General features: G+C 38.9%; 1 protein-coding gene across 15 annotated transcripts in view; it reads left to right on the plus strand.

Moving 5' to 3' along the window:
• Positions 1-15,768, plus strand: part of SCN8A (sodium voltage-gated channel alpha subunit 8) — a 211,021-nt gene that overhangs the window by 57,178 nt on the left and 138,075 nt on the right. For all 15 annotated transcript variants that reach the window (XR_012420258.1, XM_065524218.2, XM_065524216.2 and 12 more), the window contains one exon: positions 10,825-11,154. Coding sequence is in view for 12 of the 15 variants with exons in the window: in XM_065524218.2 (XP_065380290.1) it covers positions 10,879-11,154 (276 nt within the window). In the remaining 3 variants the exon portion in view is untranslated. The remainder of the gene's footprint in view (positions 1-10,824; positions 11,155-15,768) is intronic.

Genomic DNA, 15,768 nt, shown 5'->3' on the forward strand with positions numbered 1-15,768 from the left:
TTAGCTGATTTTCTGAAATCCGCTTACACTGAACTGCTTGCAGTACCCAAGTGGCTTGATCTCTCTTGTCTGTAGTCCCTTGAAGATGCTATTTCTTCTTCCTGCAAAGCTCTACCCATTTTCTTCCCATAACCCACCCTACCAGCCCGTCTGTAGGCTTTAGCTAAGATGTTACTTTCTCCAGGAAGCTTTCCTTGATCTCTCCAAACTTGGTTAGATGTCTTGCTTGTATATTCTGTAAAAGCCTATTTTACTTTATTGGAAGATTTAGCATACTGTACTTTGCCTGTTTACATGTCTACTACCTTAGAAGACTATAAGGTCCTTTGAAGGCAGGAGTGAGCTATTATTCATCAGAGTATCATTTATGGCATATGGTGGGGGACATAGTAAATTTTTTTTCTCTCTTTTAAAAAACTTGTAGTAAAATATCCATAACATTTAGCATCTTAACCATTTTTGAATATATAAACTGGGCCGGACGAGGTGGCTCACATCTTTAATCCCAGCACTTTGGGAGGCTGAGGCGAGTGGATCATCTGAGGTCAGGAGTTGGAGACCAACCTGACCAACAAGGTGAAACCCCATCTCTACTAAAAATACAAAACTTAGCTGGCCATGGTGGCAGGCACCTGTAGTCCCAGTTACTCGGGAGGCTGAGACAGGAGAATTGCTTGAATCCAGGAGGCGGAGGTTGCAGTGAGCCGAGATCATTTATAAACTTTTTCATTATCCCAAACTGAAACTCTGTACCAACTAAATAGTAACTTCTCGTTCCCACACAGCCACTGATTACCCCATTCTGCTTTCCATCTTTATGCATTTGACGATTTTTAGTACCTCATATGAGTGGAATCATACAATATTTGTCCTTTTGTATCTTGTTTATTTCACTTAGCATTTTTTCAAGATTCCTCCATGTTGTAGCATGTGTCAGGATTTCTTGCCTTTTTAAGGCTACATAAATATTTCATTATATGTATATTTCACATTGTTTATTCATTCATCCATTTGTTTATCCATTCATAGACATTTGGGTTGTTTCCATCTTTTGGCAGTTGTGACTAATGCTGCTAAGAACATGTGTGTACAAATATCTTTTTGAGTTCCTGCTTTCAGTTCTTTTGGAATTGCTGGATCTTATGGTAATCCTATGCTTAATTTTTTTGAGGAACTGCAATAATGTTTTCCATAGCAGTTGCACCATTTTCGTTTACCACCAGCAGTGCACTGGAGTATGAATTTCTCAACATCCTCACCCATACTTGTTATTTTCTGTGTGTATGTGTTCTTAGGTAAGAAATTTTGTGTTTTAATACTAGCCATCCTAATGGGTATGAAGTGGTATCTGATTGTGATTTTGATTCACATTTGCCTTATGATTAATGATGCTGAACATCTTTCCATGTACTTATTGGTCATATTTATATCTGTTTTTGGAGAAAAGTCTATTCAAGTCTTTTGTCTATTTTTAATTGGGTTTTGTTGTTGTTGAGTTTTAGGAGTTCTTTATATATTCTGGATATTAATTCTATCACATATGTAATTTGCAAATATTTTCTCTCATTCTCTGAGTTGCCCTTTCACTCTCTTGATAGTATCCTTTAAGCAACAAAAGTTTTTCATTTTGATAAAGTTCCATTTATCTATTTTTTCTTTTATTGCCTATGCTTTTGGTGTTATGTCTAAGAAGTCATTGACAGATCCAGTGTTATGAAGCTTTTCCTCTATATTTTCTTCTAAGAGTTTTATAGTTTTAGCTCTTATATTTAGTTCTTTGATCCATTTTGAGTTAATTTTTGTGTATGGTATAAGGTAAGGATCCAACTTCATTCTTTTGCAAGTGAATATCCAGTTTTGCCAGCACCATTTGTTAAAAAGATTGTTTTCCCCATTGAATGGTCTTGGTACCCTTGTCGAAAATCATTTGACCATATATGTGAGGGTTTATTTCTGGGCTCTTTAATCTATTCCATTAGTCTATATGTCTGTCTTTATGCCAGTATCACATTGTTTTGATTACCATAGATTTGCAGTAAGTTTTGATGTCAGGAAATGTGAGTCCTCCAACTTTGTTTTTTTTTCAAGTATGAGACAAGATCTTTTTTATTTTTCCCTTAAATCTTTTGTAGATATGGGGTCTCACTATGTTGACCAGGCTGGTCTTGAACTCCTGGCCTCAAGCAATCTTCCTGCTTTGGCCTCCCAAAGTGCTGAGATTACAAGTGTGAGCCACTGCACCCAGCCTGAGACAAGACTTTAATGCTACTTGCTACCTTTTATTTGATCTTCCTTCTAACATATTTTTTTGTGTGCCCTGTTTGCTTGTTTGCTTTATTTATTTATTGAGACAGTGACTCACTCTGTCACCCAGGCTGGAGTGCAGTAGCATGATCTCGGCTCACTGCAACTTCCACCTCCTGGGTTCAAGTGATTTTGGTGCTTCAGCTACCCAAGTAGTTTGGATTACAGGCATCTACACCATGCCCAGCTAATTTTTGTATTTTTAGTACATATGGGTTTTTGCCATGTTGGCCAGGCTGGTTTTGAACTCCTGGCCTCAAGTGATCTGCCTGACTCGGCCTCCCAAAGTGCTGGAATTACAGCACTTTGTAAGGCGTGAGCTACCGCACCTGGCCCTGGAGTGTTTGCTTTAACAGCCCCTCCTAGATGACTTCTCTTCCTTTTGTTCCTGTTATAACTGCATTTCAATACTGGTTTTCTTTTCCTCTTTCACGCCATGTCCCTTAATTTGGATTCTTCTTTGTGTTCAGGCCACAGTTGGCATTTTAAGGTCTTTTTTTTTTTTTGCCTTTTTTAGAGACAGGTTTAGACACAAGAGTTGTGTCACTCAGGCTGTAGGGCAGTGGCACCATCATGGTTCACTATAGCTTCTAACTCCTGGGCTCCAGTAATCCTCCCATCTCAACCTCCCCAGCAGCTGGGACCACCAGGGGGACCCAGATACGTTTTTTTTACTTTTTGTAGAGGTGGTGTCTTCCTATGTTGCCCAGGCTGGTATCAAACTTCTGACCTCAAGGGATCTTCCCATCTAAGCCTACCAAAGCACTAGGATTACAGGCATGAGTCACTGTGGCTGGTTGAATTTTAAGGTCTTAATCCTCCTGGACAACCAAAAGAAGAGAGCCCTACCTATTTGTTTGTCCCTATCTTTGAGTCTAGTTCAATCTCTTTTAGAACTGCCAGAGCCAAAAGTTGCTTTTGTTGTTCCTTTATCATCTGGGATGCCTGTGTCATCTTTAGCACTGCAGAAAGATGCACAATGATACAGTAGTGGTATGATGGACAAGGTCATTGACTTAGAGATTGGGTGTTTTAGTGAAAAGAGCATTATATTGGAAGCCAAGAAACCTGGGTCATAGCTGTGCATCTGTCACTAATTGGCAGTTAGACAATTCAGCCTCTCTCACATAACTTGTGGATGAGGCAAATTGAACTAGGTGGTCTCTAAGTTCCTTCTAAATCTAACAAGTTTGTTACTGTGCAAGATGACTTCCTCAGAAACAGAAGACATTTAAGCTTGTTTTAATGGATGAATAGAAGAAAGAAAGATGTCAGGAGGTTTAAAATAAGGAAATGAAAATATTTTTAGGAGTCAGTGAAAGTAACAGTGACCAGACATTTTATTAAGTGATGCTGGGTCAATTATATAACCATGGGAAAAAAATGAACCTTGTCCTCCACTGTACGCCATACGTAAATATCAGTTCATATGGTTTTCAAAACTAAATGAGAAATGTAAGATAATAAAGACTCTAAAACAAAGGAGAATACCTACATGGCCTTGGAATAGGAACAGATTTCTTAGAACAAAAAAGTACTAACATGAAGGAAAAGACTGATAGATTGGATTTCAATAAAATTAAGAACTACAGCTTATCAAATGACACCATTAAGACAGTTGAGAGGAAATATTTGAAATATTGTATCTGACAAATGACTTCAATGGAGAATATACAAAGAACTCTCACAAACTAGTAAGAAAAACGCAGTTTAACCCAATAGGAAAAAGTGAGCAAAGACTTAAATCGGCACTCCACAAAGGAGGTTGTCTAAAGGGCCAATCAACCTACGAGACAGTGATCAGTATCATCAGACGAATACAAATTTAGACAAGAGTGAGCCAACAAACACATGAGAAAATGCATCAGTATCATTAGGGAAGTGCAAATCAAAACCACAGTGAGGTACCACTTTACACCCACTAGGATGGCAGCAATTAAAAAAGAAAAAAAAAAGAAAAGGGAAAATAACAAGTGTTGTCAAGGATATGGAGAAATTGTAACCTTCTTATATTGCTGTTGTGAATACAAAATGGTTCAGCCACAAAATGCAAAATAGTTCAGGAAAACAGTTTGGCAGTTCCTCAAAAAAGTTAAATGTAGAATTACCAATTCCACTCTTAGGTATAGACTCAAAGAAGTTGAGAACAAGTACTAAAACAAGTACATGTGTGCATTGTTCATAGTAGTCAAAAGGTAGAAAGAATTCAATGTCCGTCAACAGATGAATGAGTAAACAAATTGTGGTATATACATTTTTGGGATATATATTTTGGGGTTTTTTTGCTTTTATTGTTATTTTTAATTGGCACATAATATGTGATATGGTGTGATATTTTGATACATGTATACAGTGTGTAATGATCAAATTAGGGTAATGGCATATCCATCTCAAATGTTTATCTTTGTATTAAGAACATTCAAAATCTACTTTTCTAGCAATTTAAAAATATACAATAAGTTGTTGTTAATTATAGTCACCCTTTAGTACTATAGAACACTGGAACTTATTCCTTCTAGCTAGCTATACTTTTGTATCCATTAACCAACTTTTGGCTATCCCTCCCTCTCTGCTATCCTTCCCTGACTCTAGTAAATCACTAATTGTACTCTCTACTTTTATGAGATCAGCGTTTTAGGCTTCCACATATGAGTGAGAATACTGTATTTTTCTTGCTGTCCCTGGCTTATTACATTTAACATTATCTCCTCCAATCTCATTCATGCCATGAGTGACAGAATTTTGTTCATTTTTTAATGGCTAAATAGTATTCCATTGTGTATATACACCACATTTTTGTTATCCATTCCTTTGTTGATGGACACTTAAGTTGATTCCATATCTTATTTACTATGAATAGTGCTGCAATAAACATGGGAGTGTGGATATCTCTTTGACATACTGACTTTTTTTCCTTTAGATATATACCCAGTAATGGGATTGTTGGATCATATGGTAGTTCTATTTTTATTTTTCTGAGGCACGTCTATACTGCTTTCCATGATGGCTGTATGAATCCACATTCCCACCAACAGTGTATAAGAGTTCCCCTTTCTCTGCACCCTTGTCAACATTCATTATATTTTGTTTTTTTGATAATAGCTATTTTAACTGGGAGAGATGATATCTCATGGTGGTTTTGTTTTGCATTTCCCTGATGATAAGTGATGAGCATTTTTACATATACTTTTTGGCTATTTGTGTGTCTTATTTTGAGAGATGCCTATTCAGTTCATTTGCCCATGTTTTAATTGAATTATTTAGTCTTTTGCTGTTGAGTTCCTTATATATTCTGGATATTAATCCCTTGTCAGAGGAATAGTTCGCAAAGAGACTAGTTGTCTCTTCACTCTGCTGATTGTTTCCTTTGATGTCAGAAGCTTTTTAGTTTGATATAATCCCATTTGTCTATTTTTGCTTCTGTTTCCTGTGCTTTTGAGGTCTTCTTCATGAAATATTTGCCCAGACCAATGTCCTGAAGTATTTCTCCTATGTTTTCTTCTAGTAGTTTCATACTTACATGTAAGCCTTTACTTCATTTTGAGTTGATTTTTGTATGTGGTGAGAGATAGGGTTCCAGTTTCATTCTTCTACATATGGTTATCCAGTTTTCCCAGCACCATTTATTGAAGAAATTATCCCTCCCCAATGAATGTTCTTGGTACCTTTGTCAAAACTCAGTTGGCTATTAATATGTGGATTTAATTCTGTGTTCTCTATTCTTTTCCATTGATCTATGTGTCTTCTTATGTTAATACCATGTTGTTTTGGATACTGTATCTTTGTTATATATTTTGAAGTCCAATAGTGTGATAACTCCAGCTTTGTTCCTTTTGCTCAGGATTACTTTGGCTTTTCAAGGTCTTTTGTGGTTCCATACAAATTTTAGGATTGTTTTCTCTATTTCTGTGAAGAATTTCATAGGTATTTTGATAAGGATTGTATTGAACCTATAAATGGCTTTTGGTGGTATGGTTATTTTCACAATATTAATTATTCCAGTTCATGAACATGGGATGTCTTTCCAGTTTTTTGCGTCATCTTTGATTTTTCACCAGTGTTTTATAGTTTTCCTGGGAGATTTTTCACCTTCCTGGTTAAATTTGTTCCTAGGTCTTATTATTGTTATTTTTTGGTGGCTATTATAATTGGGATTGCTTTCTTGGTATCTTTTTTGCTAGTTTGTTGTGGATGTATAGAAATGCTACTGACTTTTGTATGTTGATTCTGTACACTGCATGAAATACCATAGAAAGAAATGAAGTACTGATACATGCTACATTATGGATGAGCCTTGAGGACACTAGGCTAAGTGAAAGAAGTCAGACACAAAAGCTCACATTGTGTGAGTCCATTTATATGAAATGTCTAGAATAGATAAATCAGTAGAGACAGAATGAAGACTGATAGTTCCCAGGAACTGGTGGTAAAGGGTGGGGGCTGAAGGTTGGGAATGGAGAGAAACTGCTTATGTTTTGGAACTAGATAACAGTGGTAGTGTGAATGTACTAATTGCCACTGAATTGTTCACCTTAAAATGGTTAATTTTATGTTACGTAAATTTCGTCCCAATAAATTACTTTTTTAAAAAAATATATGAGATGCTACTATACCCACCAGAGTTGGTAAAATTCAGAAGACTGTCATTCCAAGTGTTGATGAGTATTTGGAACAACTGGAACCCTCTTATACTTCTGGTAGGAATATTACTAAAGCTAAGTATCTGCCATTCTCTGACCCAGCATTCCACTGCTAGCTGTATGCCAAAACAAAATAAATGTATGACTACCAAAAGAGACCTACAAGAAGGCTCTTGGCGGCTTTTATTCGTAATAGCTTAAAACTATAAACAACTTAAATGCCCATCAAGGTAGAATGGATCAATTGTACTACATTCATACATGGAATACTATGCAGAATGAACTGCTGCTACACATATAAGAAGATGAATTTCACAGAAATAGTCTTGGGTGAAAAAAGCCAGAACCCAAAGAGTATGTTTATATTCTACTTATATGAGGTTCAGGTAGAAGCAAAACTAATATATGGTGATAACTGTCAGAATAGCTTTTGCTAGGGGTGATTATTGATGGTTCATGAGAGCTGTCTGGGATGCTGGAATAAATTTTCTACATCTTGATTTCAGTGGTGGTTACATAGGCATATACATATGTACAAAATAAGCTGTGCACTTAAGGTTTGTGAACTTTATTGTATTATACCTTCCGAAAAATTTCAGAATACAGTTACCAGCGCAGGCATTCTTGCAGAGAAGCCCTAGAAGAGAATGTTTGTGATGCATAAGGTTGTAGAATGCCTTGAGTGGCAGTGAAATGGCAGAAATTTGGAATCTGTCCTATAACTCTGGTAAGTTTGACAAAGGGAAATGACTTAATGAAAGCAGATTCTTAGGGAAATGGATCCTTGAAAATATGCCTGGTGGACTGAGGGCTGGTCCACTAGTGGGGAGACTATTGCAGTAGGACCTGAATTAGGGCAATACTTTGAAAATGGAAGCTCTGAAGGAAGAGCAATTGGAAAGGCTGATGACTGGTTGGGTACGGATAGCAAAAGGGGACAGGGCAGAGATGACTGAGATTCCATGCCGGATGGCTGGTCCAGAAATAAGAAAGCCAGGAAGAGGAATCAGTTTTGGAGTAAGATGAGTAGTTTTTAAATGCTTTAGTTTGGAAGTCATAGCAGGCCCCTAGAAGCAACTGTGGGACTCAGGAGGACAATCAGGGCCAGTGAGAGAAATCTGAAAATTACCAGTGTACAAATTTATTTTGAATAAATGAGATCCCTAAAAGACTGTAACAGAGAAATTTCAGAAGGCCAGCCCTTGGAGAAGGAAGAGTTGATGAGGAAGAGGAGACTGCAGCTGTAGTTCAACCAGGAAAACATAGTGTCACTTAAGCCAAACAAAGAGAGTGGGGGTGGAGATGTAAAGGGAGAAGATATAGGAAAAGTAGCGATTGAAAATGGGATGAAGAGCAGGGGTAATTGAGAGGACACAGTCTTGGAGAAGACAGGAAGAAACAGGATCTGAAAGCAAAGACAGAGAACTTAGCCCTGGGCTGCTGTGAAGAACCCAGGTACCTGCAATTAGATCACAAGAATTTGTCAGCATCTTCAGTGACTTACTCTTGCAGTGTTCTTTGTCCTCTGCGTAGGAACAGAGAGTGACCTAGGACTCAGAATGAGTGTGGATGTAGGAGCCAAGGAATCTTCATGTATTTGGTCTCATTATGGGTTTCAGGCATAATCCTATTCACTGTGAAAGGGATACAAAAGAAGTTTAAGACCTCTGGGAATTTATTCTCTAAAAGGTACAATTCGGCAATGATTAAGTGCCAAAACAAGTTTATTTAGTGTGTTTCAAATCTTCTTCTGGCTGTATAACTTTGGGCAAGCTACATGAGTTTTCTCTGACTCTGTTTCTTTATCTGTTAAGTGGTGATAATAATATCTGCCTCATATGCTGCTCTGGAGATTGAACGAGTTAATACAGGCAAGGTGCTTGGAATAATGCTTGAAACATAGTATGTGATAAATGTTAGCTAAGGTCATGGTGGAGTGCTGTAGGAGTGTAGAAGGGGAAATAATTAGTCAAGGCTGAGTTGGTGGGAAGACTTGGAGGAGTAGGGATTTATTGGGGGGCAATGCAAGGATGGGTAGGAGAAGAATGAAGGAAAGGGAATTTTAGGTTGGGGAAAGCATTGGGACTGGTCTTAGATCAGTAAAGCCATAGCATCTATGCGATTTACTGACTAAACGAAACTATTCCTGTTGGGGAGTAGTGGGAGATAGGAAAGGAGGATAGATAACTGATACTTATTATAATGAAAGAAGTTCTGAGATGGGGCACCAGAGCATTTTGGTTGTGATTTTTATCCTGGACCTGTGACTCAGGGCAAGTTGTCTGATCTCTTAGGACCCTGCCTTTCCTCATCTAAAATCAAATGGACTAAATTTGTAAAATCTCTTATAGCTACGAAATCCTTTCATAATTCCCACAGGGAAATGATTTCTTTGACCCCTCTGTCTATAGGATGGTGGTGTTTTTGCGCAACATGAAGCCAACTGGTCTATGTGGGGCAAACTTGTGGTTATGGCCTACTTTAGCCCCCTGCTGTGAGTGAGTGAGCTGACCGTTCCTCGTACAGACACTACACACTGTCTTGCAACACTTAGCAATCACTACTGCTCCAGAGATCTGGAATCTCAGCAGGTGGATTTGTGGAAGGAGCTCTTGGGTATCTCATTCCCAAATTATTTAGAGTTAACTCTACTACTGTTCTCTTGAGGAGCCTCAAGGTTTAGTTTCCTTGAAGTGGACCTTGAGGGCTAAGTAGGAGAGGAAAGAACAATCTGTAGCCTTAAAAAAATTCCCGGATTGTCCTTGCGGTGTTCACAAAACTAAAGAGAAAAAAGCAGTACCATGAGCACCCAGTGAACTGCCAGCAAAGCCCTAAGCCTTTCACAGTAAACTTACCTGCTCAGGTCATTTTTGTGCCTGAAACAGAATAGTGCTGCTTTTGAAACCAGGGATTGATTCCTCCATTTTACTGCATGTGTTTAAATAATCCAGGACTCTTATAAACATAAATGGAAAATGGGCTTTTTAAATACCATGCTTAGAAATCACTGACTCTCATAAGACATTACTTCAGTTTTCTTTTTAGAAGGGAATTTTTGTTTGTGACTCTGTTCTCACGTCTCCGTCCTTCCTGGTTTGAGCCCCTCTTGGGAGTCGCACGCAGGCCCTTCTGCTGCTGCTCAGCCTGCAGTGCTGCAGTGCTGTTGCATCAGAGGAAGTTCTCTAGGATTCCACTCCCATTTGCTTTTTCTAGTTGCTAAGCAGGCGGCACTTAGAGCAGTATCTGCCCTCTGAGCTTTATCATTAAAGAAGATACTTTTGGACTTTTATACTGGATGGATTTTACACAACTTGATGATTGAAAAATAACTTGAAATGGAAGAACTAAAGCAGATGGAAGCGGTTTTATCTACATTTTGTGTCTCCAAAGTTTGAAGGGTTTATTTTGTTTTCAGAAACTGAAATTTGAGAAGAATGATAATTTATCCTCGTCTTGCCCTTGAAAGGAAGAGTTTTTCTTTGGGGAGTGGAGCTTTAGGAAAGGAAGGTGACTTGAACTATAAGGACTTCACAGCTAACATATGCCCCTGGGTAACGTTACATATCCCTTATTTGTTTAGAATAGAAGTTCCTTGAGGGAATAGACTATATCCTTTTTGTTGTATGTGGTTCCTAATAGTGAGTTGCATCTAAGTGAATATAATAAACACTAGCAATTCAGTAGACTCCTGATCTTTGATCTCCCTTGGCAGATGGGTCCATGCCACAGATTTCCTGAAAAGAAAAATAACCATGTCATGGAAGAAACTATGTGTTTTTTTGCAAAGGTTGTGAATTAAGGTTGAGAATGAGATGGTTTAGTCTGGCCTCTTTTTAGAGCAGTGATTGATTAATGCTGTCTGTGTTGCTGTTTCTTCCAGAGCTGACCTGTCCTGGACGCAGCATAACTAACGAAGCTGCTGCAGGATGAGAAGATGGCAGCGCGGCTGCTCGCACCACCAGGCCCTGATAGTTTCAAGCCTTTCACCCCTGAGTCGCTGGCAAACATTGAGAGGCGCATTGCTGAGAGCAAGCTCAAGAAACCACCAAAGGCCGATGGCAGTCATCGGGAGGACGATGAGGACAGCAAGCCCAAGCCAAACAGTGACCTGGAAGCAGGGAAGAGTTTGCCTTTCATCTACGGGGACATCCCCCAAGGCCTGGTTGCAGTTCCCCTGGAGGACTTTGACCCATACTATTTGACGCAGAAAGTGAGTTGGAGGAGGAGGAACAGCTGCAGATACCCGTTTCCTAACAGGCTTAGGGAGATGGGGGAGAAAGAACTGTGTCTCTTTGCCAAAGTTCGGATAAGTAGTTAACCTTTTGTTTCAGTTCTGGCTTATGGGGATTATTTTTCATTTTAATTGCTACTAAGGGTCATTTGTGGTCTTGGCACTTGTCAACTCTATTAATAAGACTTCTGGTTTTGGCTCCAGGCCAGATCAGAAAAAGGGGAGGTAAATGAAATGGGACTACTTAAAAGAGTTTTTAAAAGATAGGACAACCTCCCTCTCTCAAACACACATTCAAAATTCTGTCTTTAGTATAAAGACGATGTTACTGTTGTGACATCAGTAGAGTAGTATGGTGGAGATGGTGTATTTGCTCTCTTGTCTAGCCCCCTCTGTGACACTAGAGCTGCTGGGGACAGGAATAAAACTGAGTAAAGCAAACAGCCAGTGAGAACAGACCCAGGTCACTGGCCCTGTTACACCGTTGTCTGGATTGATTCTTGCAGCACCGATCTTGCAGTAGAGTCAATTCTGTTATTCCTGCAAGTAGGGAACTCAGGTGAAAGAACTACCAATCTTCATTTGGCCAAGAGTTTCAAACTTCCTGAACAAATATTTGATTAAATCTTCAGCTTCTTTCTCATGATTATCTTCTGAAACAAGGCAACAAGCAGAAAAACAAAGCCTCCTCGTTGATCCACCAGCTAAATAATTGAATCTTGAGGACTGGCATCAGACACCGTTTTAGGGGACTCCTCATTTGACAGATTTTTTTTTTTTTTTTGAGATGGAGTCTTGCTCTGTCGCCCAGGCTGGAGTGCAGTGGCGCGATCTCAGCTCATTGCAACCTCCGCCTCCTGGGTTCAAGCAATTCTCCTGGCTCAGCCTCCTGCGCGGCTGGGACCACATGCTTGGAACAGCTATATAATAGAAAAAAGTGGAACCATTAGTCTATTCTTTCACTGAGAAATCTAGAAAGTTTAATGAACAAAATGATACGATGTAAAGAACAGTAGATTGGAGGTAAGAAATCCTGATTCTACCATAATTTACCGTGTTTATTATTTACTTTTTTTTTTTTTTTTTTTTGGAAGCAGAGTCTCGCACTGTTGCCCAGACAGGAGTGCACTGGCGTGATCTCAGCTCTCTGCAACCTCTGCCTCTTGGGTTCAAACGATTCTGCTGCCTCAGCCTCCTGAGTAGCTGGGACTACAGGTGCATGCACCACCACACCTGGCTAATTTTTGTATTTTTAGTAGAGATGGGGTTTCACTATGTTGGCCAGGCTGGTCTCAAACTCCTGACCTCAAGTGATTCACCCGCCTCAGCCTTCCAAAATGCTGGGATTACAGGCGTGAGCCACCGCGCCTGGCCTTTTATTTATGTTTTATTTTTCAGTAAATGTATTGTCCAAGATACCACAGATAATTTATGGGGAAATAAATGAAGAAAAAACCTTCTCAAAACTAGTTTGTGACTTTCAGCAAGACACTTCATGTCTCTGGACCTAAACTATTTTTCCAACTCAAATGCAAATTAATTTCTCATTTTCTTTTCTTTTTGTTTTGTAGTTTTTCTTTTTTTTTTTCCTTTAACTTGTATTTTAAGTTCAGGGGTACATGTGCAGGATGTGCAGGTTTGTTACATAGATAAACGTGGGCCATGGTGATTTGCTGCACAGGTCATCCCATTTCCTACGTATTAAGCCCAGCATCCATTAACGATTCTTCCTGATGCTCTCCCTACCCCCATTCCCTGCCTCTGACAGGCCCGGATGTGTGTTGATCCCTTCCATGTGTTTTCTGTTCCTGTGTTAGTTTGCTGAGGATAATGGCTTCCAACTCCATCCATGTCCCTGCAAAGGACATGATCTCATTTCTAATTTCTCATTTTCTTAAATCTGACAGGAGATATGAAAAAATATATAGAGCTAATCATTGTTAGAGCCCAATTTTCCTTTGCATACTCTTTTTCCCTGGTTTCTGCCGTGTAGACAGCCTCTTTTCATTCCCAGTGCCTCAGATTTCAGTGGCCTGGCTTGAGAGTGAGGACTTTACCAAAGAGAGTGGGTCTCTGGACCTGATGGGTGCCATTCATTGGATAGGCCAAATTGTTCTTGATGGTGCTCCATTAGAAGACTGGTTCTTCATGGTAGAAATTCTGACTTCAGCCTTCAGCTTCACCACAAGGCTAAATTGTTCCTGGAAAGGATAACTTTAATAATATATTTTTGGTAATCTTGAAAAAATATATACCACCATACAGAAAAGCTCACAAAATATAAATGCGTAGCATAATGATTACAAACTAACAGCATGTCAGGAAAGAACATTGCTAGCACTTTAGATATCATTGTACTTTTAAATGAAGGATATTTTACTTGATTAAAAATAATATTCTTGCTCAAGTTTACTTGCCAATCATTACCAGCAGTGCTGATACTTCTATAGGGGTGGAAAAACTCCACCTCTATTCTCCTAGGGTCCCAGCTGGATCTTAGAATTAAATTGACATAACATAGATTAACAGGAGAAAAGCATAATACATGCTTTATGTAGCACAGGAACCCTCATGAAGAAATGAAGACCGTGGGCTGGGCGCAATGGCTCACACCTGTAACCCCAGCACTTTGGGAGGCCGAGGCAGGCAGATCACAAGGTCAGGAGGTTGAAACCAGCCTGACCAACATGGTGAAACTCCATCTCTATTAAAAATACAAAAATTAGCTTGGCATAGTGGCACTGGCCTGTAATCTCAGCTACTCAGGAGGCTGAAGCAGGAGAATCACTTGAACCCAGGAGGTGGAGGTTGCAGTGAGCCGAGATCGCGCCACTGCACTCCAGCCTGGGTGACAGAATGAGAGTCTGTCTCAAAAAAAAAAAAGAAAGAAAGAAAGAAATGAAGACCTAAAGAAGGAGTTAGAGTCGGTTATTTATATACTGGATTGGACAAAAAATAGTAAATTGTGAAGAAGCAACTAAATTATGTGGGCAGGCTTAAAATATAAGACTTTTTATTATAACAAGGTCAGTACAGTATTCTCTTGGTCTCACCTTCTCGCCCTTGAAGGTAAGGATGTTGCCGTTCCTTCAGGTTCAGGGAGTGTCTTCCACACAGGAATTTCATCTTCCGCTCTTAAGAAACAGCAAGAAGGTCAGAGTGATCTTTTTGCACCTGCTGTTTTACAAATATCTTTAACTTAGTCAATATGCCAGAAGAGTATATATTAACCCCTTCACTTCTTGCTAACTAGGACTTGTACTAAATTAGCAAGATCTCTTTTACAAGGAAGCACACTGGGAATTAACCCACAAATCAAAAAGTCATAAGGGTAGAAATGACTTTAAGAGGACATTCCTTTACGTTTGCTCTTCAAGGGCTGCCTTAAATAATTCTTGGCAAAATAGAATCTCTTTTCTTTGCTAAATGATACCAGTGGAATCCTTTATGTTTTCCTCATTGGTCTCATTTTCTAACTGATTAATTATCTTTGTGACTCTCACAAAAACTTGTTTCTCATTTCCTTCCCTCTTTCTCCTAGTGGGTAAGAGAGAACTCGTTTTCTATTAGTACAGTTCTGGTTTTATCTCGGATTTCACACTCCCAAGGGACACAGGGCCCTAAAAGTTTTGCACCACATTTTCGAGATACTGTTATTTATTCCAGCTGGTACTGGTTTGGCTATCATAGGCGTCTGAGGGCCTTGTTGGGTTTCACACTGACTTTTTCAGCTGGTTCCTGCAAACAATCTGAATCATTCTCTCTTTGAATTGCCTCAGACTTCTCAGTGCTACTTTACATTTTCTTTGTCTCTTGGTACTTCGGTTCTAACACCTCCTTTCTTTGGTTTTCTTGTTTTTCAGCTGTTTGCTACAAATAATTGTTCAAGGAACATTTACATTTTTAAATTCAATTTTTAAAATAGGTGATATATTTAAGTGGTTAAAAATTCAAGGTACTTGGTAAATAAGTTTCCTTTTTACACCTGTCTCTCATCTGCCTATTTCCTATCTCCCTGCACAGGCAACCACTGATAGTAGTATCTTCCAGAGTTTCTTTATGTGTATGCAAGCAAAAACAAATATGTGTTTTATGGAACTTGAACTCCATTAAAAGCCTTTGTTATTGGTTTTTTCCTGTTGTTTTCTTAAACCTATTGAAGTCTTAATTTTGTTTTTTGTTTTTACTTTTTAATTATTATTATTTTTTTGGAGACAGAGTCTAACTCCAGGTTGGAGTGCAGTGATGCAATCATAGGTCACTGCAGCCTCAACCTCCTGGGCAATCTCCATCTCTGTCTCCCAAGTAGCTGGGATCATATGCATGCGCCACCACATCTGGCTAATTTTTGTATTTCTCCCAGTTTTAAAAGATTTTCTTGTTTAGTGAAAAATTAAGAACTTTTTCTCTATTGCTCAAAGTGCCTGTCTTCGCTAAACATATGCTCTCCGATGCTTAATAATAACTTGTTGAATACGAAATTGCCATATATATTCGTAATGACTATCTGAAGTAGGCATCCAGGAAATCTGTAGGTTAAGCTGAAACAAGGCCTTCAGAATTGACTCCAATCCCTTTTCAATTTCTTAGAAC

This window comes from Macaca fascicularis, chromosome 11 (assembly GCF_037993035.2).
Source record: "Macaca fascicularis isolate 582-1 chromosome 11, T2T-MFA8v1.1".
NCBI lineage: Eukaryota > Metazoa > Chordata > Mammalia > Primates > Cercopithecidae > Macaca > Macaca fascicularis.